We start from the raw sequence: 22,077 nt of genomic DNA on the forward strand, positions 1-22,077 counted from the left end.
ACATAAGCACGCGCGACTGCAACCGAAATATGTCTAAACAGATGCGAAGCCAGAAAGGATACTTTGTGTTTGTGTTAGTAGTTGATTGAGACTCAAGTCTTTTTCAATTTTTCAATGAGCCATTGGGTCTTATAGAACCTAGCGCTCCATAGGTGCGGTAGCCTGCCTTTTTCCTGAGGGCATTGTGAGACTTGATTATTCTTTGACGCTCCAGCGCACCACAACATCCCAAAGCTGCAATCCTTCGTATGCCAGAATGCCCGATTTGTGTCGGATCGGGAGTTATTCTGAGAATATCAAGAGTCTTGCACGCTCGGCAAGAGGATTAGGAAATAATTTACGCATGCTCCGAATTGCTGCTCCGATGGCTACGGCTGGTGCCGACTGCCCCGCCCTGGTCGGTCGGGGTAGAATTCCGGGGACATAGCAAAAATCGGGATTCGGTTTCCGTGCCAGACTGCCCGATCCGGCCGGCGATATCTAGGCTGGAAGACGCACCGCCCACCAAAGGCATCGTTATCATCATCATCAACATCATCAATATCGTGCCGGGAGATATCATTCTCAGTGTGAAAACTCGCGTCAACGCACTCTGTATTCTATCTGATCATCATTTTTTCACGTAAACCTATGTGTAACAACTGAACCAAATTACGAGAAGTAATGACCATGTCTACCGTATGTGGCCTGCTCTCCAACCCTATGGATCATCATCATCAGCAGATCCTTTCCATCCGCCGTGTAACACAATGGCGCAATCTCCTGCTGACAAGCCCGTGCAATACAGTCAAACATGCGATCAATCAACCATATCGGCGTGTCCGTCCCAGACATTGAAGCCGTTGTAAAATGGTACAGCGAAATCATGGGCTTTGTCCTTGTAAACGGCAAAATCAAGCACATCAAGCGCTCCGAGACACCGGACGCGGGAATTTTCAAGATTTACCCAGACTCCTTGCAGGAGGTGAAGCTGGGATTCATGGCGACTAGCAATGGTGTCGGATTTGAAGTTTTTGAGTTCGTCGACCCGGCTTACAAGAAGGCCGAAGATTTCGCTTACAACGTGGGCGGCTTCTTTCACCTGTGCGTGACGGATGCTGAACCAGAGGCTCTTCTGGCTCGGGCTATACAAGCCGGGGCTAGCAAGATTGGGGAACCGACACTGAATCCGCTGAGCGGCTCGAGGTGTCTATATTTCAGAGATCCTTGGGGCAACGTGTTGGAGATCTTGGACATGAGCTTTGATAGGATGAGCGCGCTGGATGCAGTCTGACAACCAACGCTGATGCGGTTGCAATCGCATCTATAGTCTGTTGGACATACTTAGCCTCATGATGTCTGAGAATGAAAGACTAATCTCTATATTAGCTCACCATTGTGAGCGAATACGATGCACCTTGATAAGAAAGGCACGAGTTGATTCTAACAAGTGATTGATCCATAAAGTTTTCTCCACCGGTGAAGGCTACGCCAAGATCCTCAGCATTCACCTTTTCCTGCCTCTTCCTTGGATTGAACGAATGTGAAATCTAGCGAACAGTCCACACAATTACTGCAATCTCGTTGAAAAGGATTAGAATTAATGCAGTGAGCTCGACTGGAGTTCGCTTGTTTAATTTTCCCAGGCCAAACTTGACGCTTTCTAATACAGCCTATGCCAGTGTTCCTGTCCTCTCGTTGCGGATCTTAGCAGCTGCATGCCATTTTTTAATGTTCTAGATTTGATTATGTGCTATTCTTGTGTCTTGATTCCTAAGCTTTTTGTCCACTCTTTCTCCTCTGGAGTGCTGTCGTATTTAACGTCTGGCGCCAAGTAAGAGACCGAAAAATCAGACAACGCAAGGCAATCGGGCCTTCCCCGGCGGATATTCTGGGGAATCTGCCCCAGGTTCAGCCCCCACACCTTCGTACTTATGCTTAACGAATACGTTCTCTGGGGTTGATAAGCCATCGGACCAATCGAACACACGCTCGTTTACTGCAAGTCCTATATGCCTTGATATGGAAGTTGTTACCGCCCTCATGTTGATGGTGAGCCAGTACGGCCGAGTGTTCTTCTTTGGTAGAATTGTCACAAGCCTGCGTTTACTGTTGCCGAGATTGTTCATTAAGGTGCTCTTTAACTACCTGTTTTGTACACCATATTTACAATCAACTGAGTGTTACTAGAACCATGGTGCTGAGAGTTCTAGATAAAAGTAGCTTTCCTCTGGCAATGAATCTCATTCAAAACTCCAGAGAGGCACTGAACCAGTTACTACTAAGAGCTGCCTTACTCCGAGATTCATGGCCAAACAACCAGCAAATTGCCAGCCCGAACCCAGCTCCTCACGTCTATCAGGCCATGCTTCCAAACAGCCAAACTCTTCCCCAGACGCCACATTCCAACGAAGAAACGAACTGCGGGATGAGATGCGGGGAAATACGGGTTTACCCCTCAAGAACGATGTGTTGTGGTTACATGGATTCTCGGCTCCGAGTGTTTAGGCACAGCCTATACGCGTATTAGTTTGCGATTCTGGTGCGTTCCCAAATACGCGGGTGATGACGTCGCAAGGTTGGTGAGGTATTGAAGACACCATGGAAAATTTCAGCCTTCTGCCAGTCTAAAGCAGAGTTTATCACTTTGGATCCGAGTATTTTTGTTAGAGAATTCTAAGCTAGTGAGAAAGTGATGTCAGGTGGTAAACTCAATTGCGGTGACATGTTCTCTGATCTGACTGTATGTGTAAGCTCCTCGCGGCGAAGTTAGGTAAGTAGTTTTCGAGATCGTTAAATGCTACTATGCCTTGTCACTTCACTAACATTTGGAAGAAGTCAACTTCTCAGAAAGAAGTTTAGATGGGATACAAAATGGAATTAAACATAGAAATCTCTCCAAAAGTTTGCATCACAGTCACAAAAGAGATAGCTTCTGGCCGCCCTCAGTGAAATGCTCGGCGACCTGACCACGATTTGATCACTACCCCGAGATACCGAGTGTCACTACGAAGACTTTTCCCCCCCTCGTCGTCTGTACGGTCGATCTCTATCCTAGTCTAAAGTGCATCGGCCCGATATTGCCATGTCGTTAACCTCGTAATCCTACAACTACGTTGCGTACCTTGCTACCTTTACATGCAAATCACCAGACGATGACTACCTGGCCCGGTTTCCTCTCTGGCAAGAGTGACCCAGCCTTTCAAAGCCTGTTCTCGGTGTCTAAGGGGACATCTGACGAGTATAAATGAACTGGCTCCAGATCTCCTATTCAGAGCAGGGAAACTCATGACCATGGGAACCTCGCGCTATCTGGCGTATCGTACTTTCAACAACCGTCACCAGGATCATCGCCAACCATGCTGTGGACATCCCTCTTCCTCCTCTTCGGAGCCCAGCTCAGCCTCACCAGCCAACTTCACCACCGATCCTCCAACAATGGTTCGTACGCACTATACCCCATCAATCTCCTCTACTCGTCTACACCTCAAATCTCCACATACCATGTCGCTAACCCAAACACAAGGCACACGAGACAGATCCACAGCCCTCGCCCTGGCAAACACTCTCATATCCCATCTCACCCTCGAAGAAAAAGTCTCCATGATCACGGGAAACTCCTCCGCGGGCAACTGCATCGGCGTCATCGCGCCCATCCCCCGCCTCGGCTTCAAGGGGATCTGCATGCTCGACGGCCCCAGCGCCGTCAACCGCGCCGACCTCGTCAGCGTTTTCCCTTCGGGTATCACTGCGGCCGCAACGTGGGACCGTGAGATGATTTATCGTCGGGGAGTTGCGATTGCGGAGGAGTTTAAGGGGAAGGGGGGGCATGTGATTCTCGGGTACGTCTAGTCTCATTCATCCTCCCTCGATGAGAAATACGTGACAAGGGACCGTCATATTGACACCACCTCCCGAACAGTCCCTCCACAGGTCCAATGGGTCGCGCAGCCCTAGGCGGCCGCAACTGGGAAGGCTTCGGCCCGGACCCGTACCTAGCAGGCATCACCATCGAGAACACAATCACCGGCATGCAATCCGCCGGCGTCCAGACCTGCTCAAAGCACTACATCGCCAACGAGCAAGAGACGCAGCGCTCCAACACGACGGTGAACGGCAAAGTCATCGAGGCCATCTCGTCCAACGTCGACGACAGGACCGTCCACGAGCTCTACCTCTGGCCCTTCGCCAACGCCATCAGGGCCGGCACGACGTCCATCATGTGCTCGTATAACCGCTTCAACCAGACGTACGCGTGCGAGAATAGTCACCTGCTGAAAGAACTGTTGCGAGATGAGCTTGGGTTTGAGGGGTATACGGTGTCGGATTGGTTCGCGACGCATTCTACCGCGGACTCTATCAACAACGGTCTGGATCTTGAGATGCCGGGCGCTGTGCCGGGGAATTACCCCGGCGCCGCCACCTTCTTCGGCGACAAGGTCCTCGAGGCTGTGGCTGACGGCACCGTCAAAGAATCCCGCATCGACGAGATGGTCCGCAACATCCTGACGCCGTATTACCTCCTAGGCCAAGACGCAGAGTCCTACCCCTCACCCGACCCATCTCTCCGCTTCGTGACCCTGTTCCAAGAAGTCGGGCTGCAAGTCGCCAAAGACACGGGCTTCATCCCCGACGGCTTCGTCTTCATCCACGGCCGCGACGTCCGCGGCGACCATGCGAAGCTCATCCGCGAAATGGGCTCCGCCGGCACAGTCCTCCTGAAGAATTCGAACCAGACCCTCCCCCTGTCAAAGCCCCAGATCATCGGCGTCTTCGGCAACGACGCAGGCGAGATGACAAACGGCCTCCTCCGCCCCTCCGAGGTCCCCGAGGACACAAACACAGGCACAATGATCATCGGCGGAGGGTCCGGCACAGGACGCCCGTCCTACGTGATCTCCCCTCTCGCCGCCGTCCGCGCCAAAGCGGCAGAGTACGGCGCGGAAGTCCTCTACGTGACCAACAACGACGTCCTCGCGGCCAATGACTTCCGGGGCGTGTACCCACCGCCAGAAATCTGTCTCGTGTTCCAGCAGACGTTCGCCAGCGAGAGCTTCGATCGCACGTCGTTTGAGCTCGACGGGAACTCGACGGCTGTCATCAACAACGTGGCTGATTTCTGCGCGACGACGGTAGTGGTAACGCACTCAGGCGGTGTAAATACCATGCCCTGGGCAAACCATACCAAGATTGGCGCAATCCTAGCGGCGCATTACCCAGGCCAGGAGAGCGGTAACTCCATCGTTGACCTACTTTGGGGCGACGTTGCGCCTTCCGGCAGGCTGCCGTACTCCGTCCCGCGCAACGAGGAGGACGCTGGCCCCGCGATTGTGAATCTCACGCAACCTGTCGTTGACCCGCTTGCGTGGCAGGCTGATTTCAGCGAGGGCCAGATGATTGATTACCGCCACTACGACGCGCTTGGAATCGAGCCGTTGTACGAGTTCGGTTTCGGGCTGACGTACACTACGTTCGCCGTGGTCGACAACCAGGTCGGTGTGGGTTTTATCGTAGGGAACTCGTCCATCGCTGCGCGCCCGGACGCGGCTATCCCGGTCCAGCCTGGCGGGCACCCGCAGCTCTGGGAGGACCTCATCAGCGTCAAGGCATCAATCTCGAACACGGGCAACAAGACTGCCTTTGCTATCCCGCAGCTTTACGTCTCCTTCCCGTCGTCTGCTCCCGAAGGCACGCCAAAGAAGGTCCTGAGGGGCTTTAAAAAGATTCAGATCGAGGCGGGCGGCTCGGCTGAAGTGGAGTTCCAACTAATGAGGCGGGACGTGAGCTTGTGGAATGCGTCGGACAAGGTGTGGGTTATTCCGGAGGGCGAGTTCACGTTCCGGGTCGGCTTCAGCTCAAGGGACCTGCCGGCGGAGAAGGCCTTCTCGGTGCTGGGATGATGTATAAGGACAGGGTGGTGATGTGGGAAGATGTCGCTAAAACCGTCTCTATTTCTCACAGGCAAACCAGTAATCGCTTGATTGCAAGACGACTGACGTCCAGCTATCAATCTGGCTATCGGATCAGTGGTTGGAGGATCGATTGTGCCTTGGCGCGAAGTTAGTAATTATCAAATCTGTGGATGAATCGTAAGATCCGTTAGCGAGTAAAACATTGAACCCATTCATCTTCCCTTCTCGTGGCGTTTTATCTTTCGCCTCCGTCGAGCCTGACGAAGTTCGTGTTGCACAATAATAATGGTAGAGGTTAATATTGTTCAGCCACAACAAGCCTTTGGATACAGTGTCGAAGAAGATGTCATTCCCAGTTGCAGCTCTATTCTTCTTCAGCCACTTAGGCCACAGAGCTCGACTCGTCCTGCTTGCAGGAAAGCGCACGGGGCGATTTGAGGTTCGAGGGGTGATTGCACAATGGCGATTGTGGTTGCACATGGCCAAACCCATACTCTAACGCAGACAAAGAAATCAGGCACACGGCGGATCATGCCTGAGAGTAATGACCACCGCCCTCGAACTTGGTCTTTGATCCCCTGCGTGTTCGTGGCACCTAAGAAGTACGTGATCCGAGAATAAATGTTGGCGTCCGTACGTCTCACTGGATCGAGGGAAACGTTTCTGTCTGGGTAGCATTCTGCAAGATTCACATTCGAGCACGTGAGTCGCAGAAGATTTCATCCGAGAAGACTATCAACTTATGACGGCTAAATATGAAAGCACGGAGCCAAGCACGGCTGGTCGACTACTCTGACAGCGAGGATGAAGCAAAATCAGAAGTTTTAGCTACGCCATTGGCTACTGGGCCACCAGATGAGGAAGGGTTCGCTCAAATAGTCATTGGACTACAGCAAGAGTACACAAAAGAAGTCCGGGAGTTGCAGGCGCGACAAGAAGCAACAGATCGAGAGATGGCGGTGCATGTGAACCAAGTCAATAGGAGGTTGGAAAAGCAGCTCAACGTCTTGACTTCAGTCGTCAAGGTAAGTTTTCTGTCGTACCCGAATGTCCCTACAGAGGCCTAGCTGGTTCGCTTGGTTATCTTTGAGGTGATATCGGCTGTTGCATTGGATGTGCTGACTGGTAATAGGAAGTTTTTGGAGTGGATCCACTAGATCCGGCAGTGAGACATTGCGCGCAGCAAGATGGCAGTAAAGAGGACCATGAGAGAGGTGCAGTTCTCCCATCGCCATCTCCAACACCACCAGTGCCCGCTGAAAGATGTGATGTGCCGCCACCAGGACGGGAATCCATCACAGTTGCGCCCAGAGTTCGGACACCCGGTCCTCGGATTCCCCATGAGAGTCGAGAGTCACAACCAGCGGCCCCTGGGGCGTCACTACCGGCGGTAAGAAGAAGCACTGGCAAAAAAGCGCCTAAGCCCCGAGCAGTTGCGTTGAATCGACGTGCAAATCAGCCTCTGAAGAGAAGAAGGAGAAAGAATGACGATACCAATGACAGCAAGGACCACCAGGGGGAGGTGTTGGAGGTGGAGCCAGAGGCACTGGGACCCAGATCCCCCGAAGCCGAGCAAGTCACAGACATTGCTGTCAATGAAGCTATAGCTCGCCGTAAAGCGTCTCGACAAAATTTGCTATCCCTAAGAGACCCTGTCAACCCGTACGATGACCCGAAATACTTCAGCCCACTGACCGTCGTTGGCAAGGATGGAGTTCTGCGGCCAATATTCAAGTTCTACCCGCACCCGCCGACAGTCGAAGAGCAATGGGCAGAGTATAAGTACGGTCTCCACGGTCAGCAGCCTGTCGAACTGCTGGAGAAGATGTACCGGGCCAAGTGGCGAAACGGCACGTATGGGCGTTCGTGGTTCACTCGCCGCAAGGCCTTCTGGGACAAGATGAAGGGGTTGCTGGATCAAGGTCGTACGGAAGAGGAAGCGTTGGGCGTTATGAGAGATCTTGGGAGTGGGAGCGTGCCTACTGCAGTTGCCATTTTGTGCAAAGAGCGTGGAGAGGGAACACGCCCAGGGAGACGAAAGTTTCGGGACCAGTCGGTCTACTCGGTATGCGGCAGTAAACATTCGCGAGATGAGAGCTCCAGCAACGAAGAGAGCAGCAGCAGTGAATCGGAGAATGGCAAAACGCCGAGACCCATCCGATATAGTCCATCGAGGCTGCGGAAACGAATCGTGGTGTCTATGGACAGCGTGAGCGGTAGCGACGAGCCTGAGTCGGTGCTATGCCCTGGACAAGAGACCGATGGTTTGTGGGAACCTAAGGCTAACTGATTGATTGAGTTGTAGCATCGTTCGTCAAGCTCGCTACAACGTAGTTCGATCGCACTGAGGTTATATAGTCGCAGTATTGACTAGCTTCAACACGTAGACGTAACAAGCGGGCTCGCTTTTGAAACCTGCAGACTTCTGTAGGAATAGTAATGGTGAAGTAGTCGCGATGAAGACGGTGATGAAGCCTCCATAGCTAGTGGCTCACTGCGAAGAGAAAGCGCTTGCGATTTGAAAGTCATTCGAGTCTGAGCACCGCTGCCCCCAAACTTTGGGTATAGTTGCCGGCAACGATGGGTCATCGTGAGGGTGTCAAAGATGGACCCCGATGTGAAATGGCCACTCAGCCAATTTCTGCCCAGAATTGAAAGCTAATCTCACCGAGGTAAGGCAGCACGAGACCTAGGTCAACTTGACCGGCATCATAGCTTCCAGGTTAATCTTTGCTGGGGCTACTCCAGCACACAGGACGCGCCGTAGACATCTTTCGACGAGACTCCGAAGTAGGGTGGACTGGGGGTGAGCAACATTCTTCGGGTTGTGTGAGTTTGGCTCCAGATAAACCTCTGAGGGGGCGAAAGCATGCCGAACAATGCCTTGCTATCCAAGCGCGGGCTCGTCTGGGAGACTTTCGTCCCAGACGGCGACGAGGAGACGAAAAACAAGCTTCTGTCTTGGAATCAGCTGGTCCCAAGTTTCACAACGACACATGGACCGCAGCGTGAGCCAGTCGGGAAAATGAGGAATCCTAGGTAGCCGGCGGGTAGGCCTTATGGCTGCACGGTGTGAGTCGTCGACTCTGCCCTCGACACGACGTCGAAAAGGCATGGCACTGAATAAGGTAGGCGGCGATGTCGTGTCGTCGTCTTGAAAGCGAATCCAGGCCGACGGAACAGTGGGAACCTGGGAGAGACCCTGGATTACTCCGTAGGGGGGGTCAACGGTGTCGACCACGTTTTAAGCGTGGGATCCCTGACGGAGGAGATCCGTAAGGCCCCGGAAAGTGGTGTGATCTCTTTGGAGTCGAGGAACCGTCCTGTTCGCAATGACTGGGGGCACCCTGTTGGAGAAGACGATTTTGGTGTGTCTGCGGGAGCGGTAGCGACAAAGTGGGAGTGGTAGTGGGAGACATCCGCAAGCAAGCGGACACAGGCGTTCAGGAGTTTGATGCCTGGGGAATACGTTTGAGTGCCTGAGGCTCAAGGCCGCCCGGGCTATGGGGCCAGGTGTCCAGTCTCCGTTGGATATTAGGTAAGCAGGGAGGACAGCGACATGATCGAGTGCGAGGAACAAAGCATTGTCGGTATTGCTTTGAGGCTCGAAATCCACATTCCAACGGTCAATGAAGGAATGGAATTGACCTGCATGAATAGGTAGGTATTAGCAATAGAAGTTGACAGCAAAAGAAGGGAGGTGCCAAGACATGCATAACCTGGCCAGATTGCAAACAAACACGTCGATCCGGATCTGCCATAGCGTGATAAATTGGATCATTTCCCATAACCAGACCGCTCGCACTGCTATGTGGTCTGGCCCTCGTGACCGCCGTGTTTCCGTCTGGCAAGCTTCTCCCGTCGACAATTCAAGCCAAATGGCACTCGGGATGGGTAGGTAATTGCGGTGTAAGTTTGGAGTACTGCGGCGACAGTCTGTTAGTCCTAACGTAGCCAAGGTGCCAAGCCACCAAGATGGCTGTATAAAACTGCCAGACCTGCCATTGAAGCAATGCACTTTCCACATTGGACGCAATTGCAACCATCTCCAACTCCTAGTTGAGGCGGTGGAGAAACAAAGTCTGAACAAGATTGAGTCGAAACTTGGGAGTTGATGTCAGTCAGCTTGGATGGCGGATGGGATGTCTGGAGGTGTTGGGGTTGGGTGAGGGACGGCAGCGTCAAGGGGCGGAAGGGAGGCGGCGCGGGGATCTGCCAATCATTCGCTTCCAGCCCTCCGAGGGTGGATCCCATGTATACGTCTCTGCACTATCCCGAATTGGGATACCCCTCCATCCACCGCCCCCACTCTTTTATCTTTTGTTCTTTTTTTCACCTTTCTCACCTTGGGTAGCCCACCGCAGGTGAAGGTCTTGCTCCTCTTCCTCTGTGCTCCCTTCTCTGCCGCTTCGAATTCCTCACTGCACCATGGCTGCGACGCTATTTCATCCAATGTGTCCTCGCCGACCACCATCAACACTACCAAGTTGCTAGGTAATCAACAAGAGAGTTTACCCTTCGGCCCTGGCATCCCGATCGGTTCGTTCGTTCGCAGACCATGCGTTGTCACCCAACCTCGTCCACGCCAAATTCAGGGTAGTTACAGCCAAGCCTCCAGACAGCTCAATGATCGCCGAGGAACGGGTGCGCTTCCGGCAACGTCATTCCTCCGATACCACCGCCGTCCCCCGTTGCTATTGCAAGTGCAGGCTGGTCTGCTGTCACGACTCAAAGATGCCATCTTCACCTCAAAGACTTGTTCCACGATGGAGGTGGCCTTCGAACCCGGGAAGCTTCATCGACCTTTTCGAAACCCGTCCGAGATACGTGTGCAGAATATTCCAATTTCTTCCAGCGCATACGCAGACGCACGAACCCACAAAGCAGTAAAGTAATAAGGTATTGGGCTGGATGTAGGTACGCATGTAATATGTACAAGTACGTATCCTGCCGCGCATGGCAGCAGAAGCATCTGGATGACAAGGACCTCGGAACAGCAACAATCAATAAGATGGGATTCCGCCCACACTCAAATCCCCATGGCACCCAAGGCCCATCTTTTCTTATTGCCTACCGGTATTTTACTTGCTTACACTTCCTTAACACCTTTCCCCCATCCGCATCCGCTTCTCACAGACTGAACCAAGTTACCAAACCCCCTCCACTCGCCGCATCCGGATCGTCAAAAGGGGGCCCCTTCGTTATCGGAGACTCTCGAAGCCTGGGAGTCCCTGACACGGTGGGTTCTTGGTGGAGTGCATCGGAGCGGAAAACCTGGGGGAATCTTGCTACGCCACGCGCCCGTCTCATCTAAATATCTCTTTTTCTTCTCGGTTTTCTCCTCCTGCAAGCCCTCCCACCTCTCCCTCGTCAAACCCTGCGTGCTCATCTACCTTAACCTCGCTGGCATGTGTCGCTGTCGCTGTCGCTGTCGCTTCGCCAAGTAAAGTGACTGCTTTACATAAGGTCACCATCTCGCTTTCATCTTGCTCAGCCTCCCCCGCCAACCACCTGTTGGTTGAGACAGGCCTGGGCACACGTCTCTCACTCTTTATCTGTCTCTTTTATTTCGTCTCGTCTAGAACTTTCCTCGTCCGGTCACAGACTTCAACGCTGTCTCACTCCGGCACATAACCCCGCCTAATCAAGATCTAATATCTCACTCTCCTTTCCACCTCCCTTCCTTCGACTTGACGACGACTCCTAATTTCTCACCCGCTCAACCACCGCTCACCGGTTCCTCTCACACAATGGCTTCGTCTTTGTCATTACTTGCCCTCCCTGATGAAGTCTTGCTTCAAATTGTCGGCCACCTGACACCGCCGCTCGATGGCCTCGACATTCCCTTCCAAGCCTACACCGATCCAGATGGCGTCGTTGTCACGAACCGCGTCGCCCTTTACCGCCTCGCGTTCGTGTGTCGCCGGCTCTCGGACCTGGCAATACCTTTCCTCTACCAGACAGTCTATCTATGGGGTCAGACACGGCTTCAGTCCCTCCTCCAGACTCTGCTCGAACGCCCAGAGCTGGGCGACAACATGCGCATCCTCTCCTACGTCTCTTGCTTAGGCACCGATCACTATCCGACGGACGTACTCTGCCCGTACAAGCGCACCGAATGGCGCCGCCTCGTAGAAGCCTCGCCCCGATTCCCGGACCGCATCAAGGCATTTGTGCGTGACGCCAAGACAGAGCTCGAATTCGCCCAGATTGTGTTTGCGCTCATCCTCTACTCGTCACCAAACCTACGCACCCTGCACATGCGCATGCCTTTCGCCGCTGGAGAGTACCAGAAGCTCAAAGCTATTCTCACCCCCGACATCGAAACCGCCGAGGGCTGCCCGCGCGTCCTGAGCTCCCTCACCCGCGTCATGCTGGAGCCGATGCCGGACTTTCCCGGCGCGAGCTTCTGGCCGCGCCGCGAGTTGCCGTGCCTTTTGCGACTACCCAACCTGCGCTCCGTGGAGCTCGGTTCAGCCGTGTATCGTCCTGCCGTTCTGGAGCCCGGTGATGGCTGGGGTGACGATGGTAGCTGGAAGAATGTCGAGGAACTCCGACTTGTTCGGAGCAGCATGTGGGGCCAAGGATGGCACGCAATATGCGCCCTTTGTCCCAATCTCAAGCTCCTCGAGATGGGTCCCAGCGGTGTAGCCGAACAGCCTGCCGACGGTGAACACAACCTGAATACGGCTTTGTCTCTGGTGGCCGATACTCTCGAAACCTTTTCGTTTGAGGGTATCTTAGCGGGCAACTTTTCGCAACACGTTGGCGGAGATGGCACACTGACGGTACTTCCCAAGATGAAGTCGCTGCGCAACGTCAAACTCGATATAGGAATCTTGTACGGGAAGCCGCAGTGGGTCGAGAAGATTGACATAATCTCGCGACTGCCGCCGACAGTGGAGGTTCTGGACTTGGCGGAATTGTGGCATGATATCGAGGTCGACCAGCTATCCGCAAAGGAACGCGCAGTCTACGAAAAGGGCCTGCAGGACGCTTTGTATAAACTTGTTTTCGAAAGCAAGGCCATCTTGCCCAAGTTGAAGGAGGTGACTTTCCGCCCGAATCCTTTTTACGATCCACTACCGATCCCGGAGACTCTGAAGGCCATCAAGTCGGATGTCGAATTCAAGCTCGTCTACTAGTCGTGAGCAGGAATTGTGTTTTTGTTTAGGGTCAACAGCATGATTGGGAAACCCCGTATCAGCGAGCTCGGAGTCATGGACATGCATTGGGCGGTACATTTGCGAGCATATAGCATTTAGAGCATCTCGACGCAAAACTTAATGAAGCGATGTCTACTCTACCCGGCGCCCACGCCTTGAATATCGTGAACCGTCAACCCCCTGTCACAAACTCAGGGAATAACGAGACAGCAATCTAGTACATCGACCACCTCCGACTCCGCCCACCTTCACCAAGATACCCCTTCCCACCACCAACCTCATCCGCAAACCTCACCGACCGACGTCGCCCCGTATTCGCCTCCGGTCTACCATGTCCCTTCTTATACTCCCTACAACACTCCCGATCCCCCTCAGGAACCCTCTTCTCCCGACTCCAGCTCTCCCGCGAAACATACCGAAACGGCTTCCCCGTGTCCAACCTAGGAACCTCAACCTCAACCTCGATCCCGCTCCTCCGCAGCCGCCGATGTCCGCGATCCTCGATAAGCCCGCTCACCCGCCGCTGCCCCAACGACTCGTACTTCCGCAGCAACCCGACGTACTTCACCCAGCAATCCGCCAGCACCTCGGAGCTGAACTTGATATCGTCTGCTTCGAGCGCCATCTCCGCGATGCGTCGAGTCCAGTTACACTCCCGCTGGTGGCCCCGCTGGCGCTCACAGGACCGCCCGTGCGCGGCATCGTGACGCCGGCGTTCGCGATCTACTCGCAGCCGCGCTTTTTCGAGTTCAGACTCCGCGTGGAGGAGGATCCCCCCAATGTCGACAAGTTCAGAGATCGCGAAGCGGAGGTCGGCGGATTCGAGGGCGTGGAAGTCTGGGTTCCGGTCGAAGATGCGGATTGTGCGCCAGCGTGGGCGGGGGGAGGTGTAGGGGTAGTGTGGTGAGTAGGGGTATGTGTGGTCGTTTGTGTAGGAGTATGAATACGAGTATGCGGCGCGGGAGGTCGATTGGGTGTAGTAAGAGTGCTGGGCGGTGGGGGAGGATTCGGCGTATTGGTGGTAGTCTGTCGGTTGGCGGCAGTAGGCTGCGCAGCGGTAGAGGATGATGTTGAGGCTGCAGCAGGCGTGGGAGGGGCAGGGGCGGGAGTTGGATGGTGTTGAGGAGTGATAGTAGGAGGAGGAGTAGTGTGGAGAGGAGGAGGGGCGGCAGGGACAGCGTGGTGGTGTTTGGTAGGGGTTTATGTAGAGGGTTGCTGTTGATGTTATGGTTGGGCGGATGTCGCACGACATTGTGTGCGAGTGGACTTTGTAGCACATCGTCGAGTTTCTTTGATAGGTTGGGGTAGGAGGCCGATATTGATGGTTCTTGGTCTTCGAAGGATGGAGGGGGCTTTCGTCTTCGTGCTGGCGATATGTGTGCGGAGTATCTTAGATATGATGAGATGTGTATATGCTCTAGAATACGGAGTTGCAGAAGAGCTGGTGGTCAGGAAAGGACATGGAATGATTAACGCCATGGTAGAAACGGGCATTCAAAGATTTTGTTCCCATTTAATCTCTTACTTCCCTCCATGCGTGGATGAACCATTCTGGGCCCTCCGCATTGGTGACAAAGGATATGTGTTCTGGTAGAACGTTGTTCAAGTGGCTTTGAAAGAGTGGTCTTTTACCGCCTCAGTGAAGAAGAGTAGCTAGGGTGAGTGAGAGTGAGGATGAGGGTGAATGCTTCTTTGTTGGTTTGAACAGTCTACCCTGGTCGTGTTCCTCTGCACCACCCACCCACACCCCTCTTGACAAGAGCTAGGTAGACAAGCCTGTCGGAAGTTTAAACATATCTCCAGCCCCGTTCCTACCTGATTGAATTCTCTTTTCGAGGAGAGCTTTGTGGAATCATTCTTCCTTGGAAAATGACAAGGTGCGGTTCTTCTTGATGTGCATCTCCGCCGCTTCGCTTGCTGGCATATCTCCGCCACTCCCATGCTATTTTTCCAAAGACTATCTCCATTCGAACGACCATCCATGTCATACTGTTTATGCCTCTTTAACAAGAATGCATTTCGCTTTTCCGGTTTGCACGTGATATCAAGAAGGCTCCCGTAGAAACATCAAGACCTCATCCCTGTGAGCTGTACACCATCGCAAGCTCGAAAGTAAGCCACACCTTGACTTTCGTCTTAACAATTGGTCATGGGTAGACTATGGTAGCGCTCACACACACGATGGCATTTGTGTACGTAGACTTCTTGGGTTCGGGCCGTTCCATGATTAGGGTTGGAATCCCAAGACCAACGGCCCAGCCAAACCTGCAGATGCAGCTCGATCGTTTGAAGCCTGAGAACCTGGATGTGACCCCCCCCCCCCTTGTTCTTGACTTGGGCGGCTCGGCATTAGTTCAGGGTCCAAACCAACGGAGCCGGAAAGCATGAACTCGGCTCCCTCTAGAATCAGCCGGAAGACTCAACTGTGAAATGATTTGAGGCGGAGAGAATGCCTATTGTAAAGAATTTTCATCGCAATAATTTCTTTCTTGATTAATTTTCTATCTTTGATGACTTGAAGCGTTTTTTTCAACACTTCCATTTTCAATCTCTGGATTGGGCTCATTTATCTCATTTCCCCTTCGATATTGGCAGCCTCCAATGTCTCGAACTACGATGCCCCCGACAAGCAGAAAACCAGGGGCAAAACTCTCCAGACCTCGCCAAAGTACCAGAAGCCTCCCTGGCCAAATCATGTGGCTCCCACCCCAGCATCAAATACCCGCCGGCATCGACCCCAGCCTACAAGAAGGAGCATATAACCACCCCGTGGTCATCATGTCCAGAATTCCTTCACCCGAAGGCCTCGTTCAGATATTCATGGTACGTTTCACTCATCCTAAACTAAGGTAGGTACTCCGGATTGCATGCTCACCGTCCCTCCTATAGATCACCTCCATGGGCTCCCGCGGCATCGCGCAAGCCCACAGGCCAGACTGGGCCCACTGGCTTAAATACGTGCCCATCAAGCCAGCACAACACCCGGCCATGCCCGACACCCAGCTCTGCTTCCCCGACGATTGTCTTCCGCTGGCGAAGAATTCATATGTGAATATTCGGCAGTGGCACTCTGTGCACCTGGAGGCGTTGCGGCCGTATCGACTGAGCGGCGGTGAGCCTCCTATTCTTGGAGGAGCTTCGTTTAAGAGCTTGAAGGAGGTTGCTGCATTTGTTGATCTTTATGATCCGAACACCTCGAAGAGATTGAAGGAGGTTTCTTCGTTTGATGATCTCCATGACCAGACGGAGAGATTAGAGAAAATGAATGAGTCTGAGAGTCGGGATGGTTCTGGCCCTCTGCCGGAGATGGAAGACTTAGAAGTTGTTCTTTGGGAGACTGAGCAGTCTGATGTATACATCAGCTTAGCTAGCCTGATGTTGCTTGTACTTCTTGCGGCGGTCTTTCTTCACCTGTATATCAAATCAAAGGCATGATCGATGGTTGAGCTCAGATGGACCTATGGTTCAACAGCTTTATCGTACCTTGGTTGCCTTCAACTGAGTCTTTCTCATCTGTAAATTAGACTGAATCCCATGCATACTCTCGACGAGATGATAACTTCAGAGTCTGATCTTGAACCTCAATGATAACACCCATCCGCCGAATATAGGCTTGGCTCGATGAGGCTGAGAAGTCTGTGATAGATAAAACAGATCCAAGTTTCGTGCGGATTGAGGCTGAAAGATCCAGACCTTTTGGAACCTCAGCACAAGGGTAACTGTATCCGGTGAAGCCCTCGTCTTCGGCAGCTCAACCTCGTCTCATCCTCTAATAGCACACCCAATCCAGCGAATGTATCACATGGGACAAAATCCCAGATGAGCAATGTTTCGACAATCAGGTGTCTTCAAAATGTTGGACCATTTTGAAAGACAGACTGCGTGTCTTTGACGCCGATGCAATCTGGCCTAGTCTTGCAAAAGCTGCCAGAGAATAGACAATATACCTATCATGTTCTAGAAAACCCCCAAGACACCGGGCAGCATAGCTATTGTGCCGACTATCCATTTGCTTCAACTGAGTCGCAGAGGCCAGGCCTCCATCACGACAAACCCTTCGTTCGGGCTTCAGATCTCACCATGTTCGGCGTTCAAAATGGCGTGGCAACTCAAACCAAGCATTCGGAACTCCGAACCTGCTCAATGCAGTCCAACAGCGACCCAAGACGTGATTCCTACGGCGCACCAGAGACATGTCTCTGTTTCTCAAAACGCAGATAAGGCGGAGGTAAGAAAAAAAGGACCCTCGCAAACGTCCATCATACCCTTTTACGAATTCGACCAGAGGAATCGCTTCATCACACGCGCCGCATCACACACGTCGCATCACCACTTTGCCGAACCGTTGGCGAATAACCACTTTAGCGCCGCTCCGCAATCGTATTTGAACGGCAATTGCTGCACTACGCGGCGCTACGCAGCCGTTAACGTACACACTCGCGCGAACGACGGTCCACGGGCTGTTCCCCTTTCGGCCTCAAGTGAGACATCGCACTCGCAGCTCTCGCACTCGCCTAGCTAGGCGGCTCCGCTGTGAACGTGGGCGAGACAGATGCGTCATTCGTATGTGTGTTCTCAGTTCTTGTGGTGTACGAGACATCGAGAGACTCTCCCGGAGCATGCCATTGGCCGGGATCAGGATGTTCTTGTAGAAATAAGGGGTTGGGAGACGTGCCGGGCCAGCCTACAAAAAGGGGGTCCTCATCTCCAGCTGATGATTACTTCGGCAGACGACACTCAGAATACCTATCAAATCACTTTCAATCTCACAGCCATCATGACGGAATACAAGCTCAACATCAAAATTGACCAAAACATGGTTAAGAAGTTCAAAGCCGGCGGTCTTAGATTATGCCTTGGCTTCGGCTTCGACACGACTGCGCGGCCTGGGTCTACCAAGTTCAACGTCATCGGGTACTCTTCAGGTATGAACTTGAATGGGAACCCTCCTTCTTCATACCTAGGTTGAAGTTCGACTAATATGATGCAATAGTCTGCGCTCGAAACTTGACTGTGTCATGGGTAGACGATTACTCCATTGCAGGAACAATGAGCGCCTTCTCAAGCGGAGGTGCGTTTCCATTTCTTTGATAATAGCTCATCTGAAACTGGTCAAGACCATTTCCTAACGGGAATCCCAAACAAACAGTCAAATTCGACGTCGCAACAACCCAACAGCCCATCACGTTCGGCGAATCATGGACCCTCCCACCAGACTGGACCGACGGCGTCACCACCATGGACGAAACCGCCCCCGCCAACGGCTTCCTCTTCAAGAACCTCGCCTCTTCCGCATCGGCAGTCATCTACAAGACCGTAAACGGAGTCGAGGCCCCCGTCCACGTCAGCCAGTTCGGCCCGCTCCCGCCCGGCTCCGAGACGCTAACGCCCAAGCCGCTGGCGGCCGTGTGGTTCCAGCCGTCGGCGGAAACAGGCGCCATGGTAGACAAGATCCACGATTCTTCGCTCAAGGTTCTTGATTTTGAGGATGTCACGTCGCATGAGATTGAGTATGGCCCTTCTGGGTCGTGGACTGTTGTTGATTAAGGTAGTGATTATCAGTGGCTGGGATGGGTGTTGAACACCAGACTGCAACTAGCGGTTCAAACATAGCGTGCTTGAGATGGGATGCCAATACCCCAAATAAACAGACTTCAGATGAACGTACTCGCTCTTGGCGTGCAAGAGACTATCGACTGTGGACGTGTATGCCAAATTCCGACCGTCCTTGTGGGATCTTTTTCTTTTGCTCTTGTATGTACAACGAGCCATTATTCCCGATTACGTCTTCCTCTTTCCCAAATCCATAGTTGATTACATGATTTTATAATCAACCTCCTTATTGAGTTGAATGTGTTGGCGGCCAGTGCTGAGCTGTGGCTACTTCGACAGGACTGAGTTTTGTGTTCACGGGTGCGGGATGCAAAGTTGCTCCGAAGAACAAATTGAAAAATGCTTACGAGTGTCCACCTGAGAGCCACTTTCTCTCATGCAACAATTTGTCTAGCGCGCATTTCAACCGTCGAATACGCGGCTGTAGAAAGGGGCCCAGGGTGGATAATCGGGTTGACGATCTTCGCATTTCCCGGTGTACAAAGTTCACAACCCCGTAAAAACTCGAGTCATAAACCAACACCTAAACACAAGCGTCAAGCCAGCGTTGTTAATATACTGCGTAGGACGTGCACAACTCTAAAAACCGAGATACGGGTCCCTTTCTTCTTTTCTTTCCGAGACCGAGGGCAGATGGTCCAATTCTATTGGGACATTTTGTACGAAGTACGGGTAACCCGTAGGGTTAAGCGTCAGTACGAACTCCACTTCATCTAGAAACCGAAGGCAGGGCTGATATTTCGTAGTTACGAAGTAGTCTGTTCTCATACCGCTCCTTGTGATCAACACTTTGACAGTATGGAAATCGACGCTAAGCGTAATATGTTGCGGGCAGCAGACTCGCAGCACAGCCTAGCATCATCAAATTGATTGGGGACGATGCCGGGACTCCGGGCTGTGAAGACCTTGCCTGACCTCGTCGGCTTGAATGCCTCGCGATGTTCGGTTTTTCAGACTATAAAGACCACAGCCATTGTCTGCTATTCTCAGATCTCATCATCATCATCAACACAGTCACTACAACACTCACTACAAACTCAACTTGGACACTTTCTTTTACAAATCTACATCAAAACCCACCAAACTCCACCCATCAAAATGCAGTTCTCCACCACCTTCACCCTCGCCATGAGCGCCATGCTCTCCCTCGCCGTGGCGGGCACCATCCCCGCCGGTGACGCCAACACCGTCTTCCCCTCCCAGCTCTGTGGTTCCGGCTACGCCTCGTGCGGCAAGGCTGGCACCAACGGCGACGGAGGATCCCGCTGCGCGCTGTCGTGCACTTATGCCGGCGGCCCGACCTCCACGGGCACCTGCCAGTGCCCCACGGGATACTATGTCGACACTTGCATCAGCGGTGGTGCTTACAGCCGTCGCCACAAGTGCAACTAAGTGGTTTCAGATTATGACATTCATCGGTAAGCTTTTGTCCTTGTCTATGTACGGGGTTTACAGGCCAGAGCTAATGCTTATCCAGGAATCAGAAACAGTCGCAAAGCTATGGGCTAGGACATATGATAGAGCCGAATGGTTGTTAAGTTCTTTAGAGATGATTTTATAGCTTTGGCTTGTTAGATGCCGAGAATCTCTTGCTAGGAGCGTATCACACACACTTTTGCTTCACGAAACCTTGCATTGACTAATATGTCTCTCTTGTCATTGTCTTCGAGTTGCAGAATGCTATAATCAACTTTCTAGCACGTTGCGACCACACAGCAGCACTAGACTGTCAGACTAGCTCCAGCTGTTTCCCAAAAGCCTGGATCTATGATTTGAGACTTAATGGCCTCATTTGGCTGAGTTCTGTGTCTCATGACAACATTCCTACACTTCTGGATACGGAACACGGGATGAGAAGTCTGGAGCAAGAAAATGTGCATGCAAGCTTGTTTTGTTTCCAGGTAACCTTAGATCCACATAGGATGGTAACCCATAAGACAGTAGCCATCATACAGATAACTCTCTCAGCATACCAAACACCCTTTTACGCGCATTCACACAACCCTCTCACTCCTTCTTAGGAGGGTTCTTCGTCTTACAGCTAACATGAAACACCGCCAACTTAACGATCCCCTCCATCCCCCTCAAAAGCCCAATATTTTCCTTGAACGGCTCCGTCTCGCGAAACTTCATATGCGCATCCACGCTCGGCCACCCGATAAACGCAGCAAGCAAGTTCCCCGTCTTCCCATCCTCATCCGTAACGGGCACATCGTTCTCAACGCTCCACCCGTAACTTATCCCCTGGAAATCGGGGCTCGTATCGAGCGCCTTGGTCTTGAACTCCTCCAGCTGCGCCGTAAGGGCCTCTTTGGCGGCTGAGTCGAGATCGGACGGGAAGAAGAGAGTGAGGACTTCGGTGACGGGGGCCGTGGAGAGGATGGTGGGGGGCCAGACGGAGGGTGTGATGTGTTTTATGTAGCCTTGGTTCCAGTCTAGGTAGGGACCGAGGGCTTTGCCTATGGGGGCGTGGGTGCTGTGAAAGAAGGGGGGTGAGCAAGTGAGTTGCTTTGACAGAATGAAGGATCTTCTTCTCATGGCATGAGTGCGTTGGTTGACTTACTCGGTTTCACGGTAGGCTAGGTGCTCTTCCACCGAGTCCCAGTCGAGGAAACACCACGACTGTGCAGGCTTCTCAATCGAGCTGCCGTAATATAAGCTTCCGGCGCCGGGTTGGCTGACGGCGAGGTTCAAGACGCGATCATAGAGACCCTCCTCGTCGGGGATCGTCTTGCCAGGCTTGATGGTGAAGTAGGAGAATTCAGTCACACCCATTTTGATAACTTGTGAGGAGGAATTGCCTTGACTTGTAGATGTAGTCATTAATGAATTATCACGGGATGTGTATATGAAACTAACGGCCCAATTGTGCGCATCTATCGTCGTTTTATATCTCGCTATGAGCGGTGGGTCTCATATGTTTGTAAGCCATGTTGGTTATGTGAGATGAGGTTTAGCGTTGATGACATCAGCCTGGTTCATCATAGTTATCTTTCTGCGCCGCGGAGTGACTGGGCAGAGGATTGGTCGTTGGTGGTGGAATATGCGCGAGACTGTGGGGTTTACAACCAACACAGAAGATATCCTGGTGACTCACTTGAGATCATGTCGGTCTAGAACCCAAGAAAGAAGTTGCAATTTTTCGGTGACTCAATTGAGATGGTTTTGTGTGTAGCGTAGAGTCTAGACTCTTGGAAAAATCTCCACTTGGCGATGGTACGGTTCGTTGATCTTCAGATGATGGGCCGGGGCGTTGCAGTTACCATGCACTCAAGATATGGTTGACAGTTGGTTGCGAAGTAGACTTTGCTTCGAATCCCTTCAAACCAATCACGAAACAGATTCATTTCCCGATGCTGCTGCGCCTTTCCGCGAAGGAATCGCAATAGTATGACCTCCAACCTATG

General features: G+C 52.5%; 11 protein-coding genes across 11 annotated transcripts; 8 read left to right on the plus strand and 3 right to left on the minus strand.

Moving 5' to 3' along the window:
- Positions 1 to 793: 793 nt before the first annotated feature.
- CPAR01_00257 (uncharacterized protein) lies at positions 794 to 1,273 on the plus strand (the record flags this gene model as incomplete). The annotated part of the gene is made up of 1 exon (XM_060484549.1): positions 794 to 1,273. One exon carries the CDS (start codon positions 794 to 796, stop codon positions 1,271 to 1,273), a length of 480 nt encoding a protein of 159 aa, XP_060355406.1.
- Positions 1,274 to 3,338: 2,065 nt separating this feature from the next.
- CPAR01_00258 (beta-glucosidase) lies at positions 3,339 to 5,879 on the plus strand (the record flags this gene model as incomplete). The annotated part of the gene is made up of 3 exons (XM_060484550.1): positions 3,339 to 3,420; positions 3,506 to 3,821; positions 3,902 to 5,879. The coding sequence occupies 3 exons, from the start codon at positions 3,339 to 3,341 to the stop codon at positions 5,877 to 5,879; spliced, it is 2,376 nt and encodes a 791-aa protein (XP_060355407.1).
- Positions 5,880 to 6,646: 767 nt separating this feature from the next.
- CPAR01_00259 (uncharacterized protein) lies at positions 6,647 to 8,181 on the plus strand (the record flags this gene model as incomplete). Its single annotated transcript, XM_060484551.1, has 2 exons — positions 6,647 to 6,916; positions 7,024 to 8,181. 2 exons carry the CDS (start codon positions 6,647 to 6,649, stop codon positions 8,179 to 8,181), a joined length of 1,428 nt encoding a protein of 475 aa, XP_060355408.1.
- Positions 8,182 to 9,558: 1,377 nt separating this feature from the next.
- Positions 9,559 to 10,145, minus strand: CPAR01_00260 (uncharacterized protein; the record flags this gene model as incomplete). Its single annotated transcript, XM_060484552.1, has 2 exons — positions 9,559 to 9,785; positions 9,851 to 10,145. 2 exons carry the CDS (start codon positions 10,143 to 10,145, stop codon positions 9,559 to 9,561), a joined length of 522 nt encoding a protein of 173 aa, XP_060355409.1.
- Positions 10,146 to 11,641: 1,496 nt separating this feature from the next.
- CPAR01_00261 (uncharacterized protein) lies at positions 11,642 to 13,036 on the plus strand (the record flags this gene model as incomplete). The annotated part of the gene is made up of 1 exon (XM_060484553.1): positions 11,642 to 13,036. The coding sequence occupies one exon, from the start codon at positions 11,642 to 11,644 to the stop codon at positions 13,034 to 13,036; it is 1,395 nt and encodes a 464-aa protein (XP_060355410.1).
- A 235-nt stretch (positions 13,037 to 13,271) lies between these two features.
- CPAR01_00262 (uncharacterized protein) lies at positions 13,272 to 14,309 on the minus strand (the record flags this gene model as incomplete). The annotated part of the gene is made up of 1 exon (XM_060484554.1): positions 13,272 to 14,309. The coding sequence occupies one exon, from the start codon at positions 14,307 to 14,309 to the stop codon at positions 13,272 to 13,274; it is 1,038 nt and encodes a 345-aa protein (XP_060355411.1).
- CPAR01_00263 (uncharacterized protein) lies at positions 13,389 to 13,964 on the plus strand (the record flags this gene model as incomplete). Its single annotated transcript, XM_060484555.1, has 1 exon — positions 13,389 to 13,964. One exon carries the CDS (start codon positions 13,389 to 13,391, stop codon positions 13,962 to 13,964), a length of 576 nt encoding a protein of 191 aa, XP_060355412.1.
- A 1,442-nt stretch (positions 14,310 to 15,751) lies between the features above and the next one.
- CPAR01_00264 (uncharacterized protein) lies at positions 15,752 to 16,492 on the plus strand (the record flags this gene model as incomplete). The annotated part of the gene is made up of 2 exons (XM_060484556.1): positions 15,752 to 15,880; positions 15,947 to 16,492. The coding sequence occupies 2 exons, from the start codon at positions 15,752 to 15,754 to the stop codon at positions 16,490 to 16,492; spliced, it is 675 nt and encodes a 224-aa protein (XP_060355413.1).
- A 1,342-nt stretch (positions 16,493 to 17,834) lies between these two features.
- On the plus strand, positions 17,835 to 18,604 carry CPAR01_00265 (uncharacterized protein; the record flags this gene model as incomplete). The annotated part of the gene is made up of 3 exons (XM_060484557.1): positions 17,835 to 17,982; positions 18,051 to 18,128; positions 18,207 to 18,604. 3 exons carry the CDS (start codon positions 17,835 to 17,837, stop codon positions 18,602 to 18,604), a joined length of 624 nt encoding a protein of 207 aa, XP_060355414.1.
- Positions 18,605 to 19,768: 1,164 nt separating this feature from the next.
- CPAR01_00266 (uncharacterized protein) lies at positions 19,769 to 20,062 on the plus strand (the record flags this gene model as incomplete). Its single annotated transcript, XM_060484558.1, has 1 exon — positions 19,769 to 20,062. The coding sequence occupies one exon, from the start codon at positions 19,769 to 19,771 to the stop codon at positions 20,060 to 20,062; it is 294 nt and encodes a 97-aa protein (XP_060355415.1).
- Positions 20,063 to 20,677: 615 nt separating this feature from the next.
- Positions 20,678 to 21,445, minus strand: CPAR01_00267 (uncharacterized protein; the record flags this gene model as incomplete). Its single annotated transcript, XM_060484559.1, has 2 exons — positions 20,678 to 21,146; positions 21,234 to 21,445. The coding sequence occupies 2 exons, from the start codon at positions 21,443 to 21,445 to the stop codon at positions 20,678 to 20,680; spliced, it is 681 nt and encodes a 226-aa protein (XP_060355416.1).
- Between the last annotated feature and the right edge of the window lie 632 nt (positions 21,446 to 22,077).

Source organism: Colletotrichum paranaense (genome assembly GCF_030867605.1).
Source record: "Colletotrichum paranaense strain IMI 384185 chromosome Unknown Scaffold_1.1, whole genome shotgun sequence".
Lineage (NCBI taxonomy): Eukaryota > Fungi > Ascomycota > Sordariomycetes > Glomerellales > Glomerellaceae > Colletotrichum > Colletotrichum paranaense.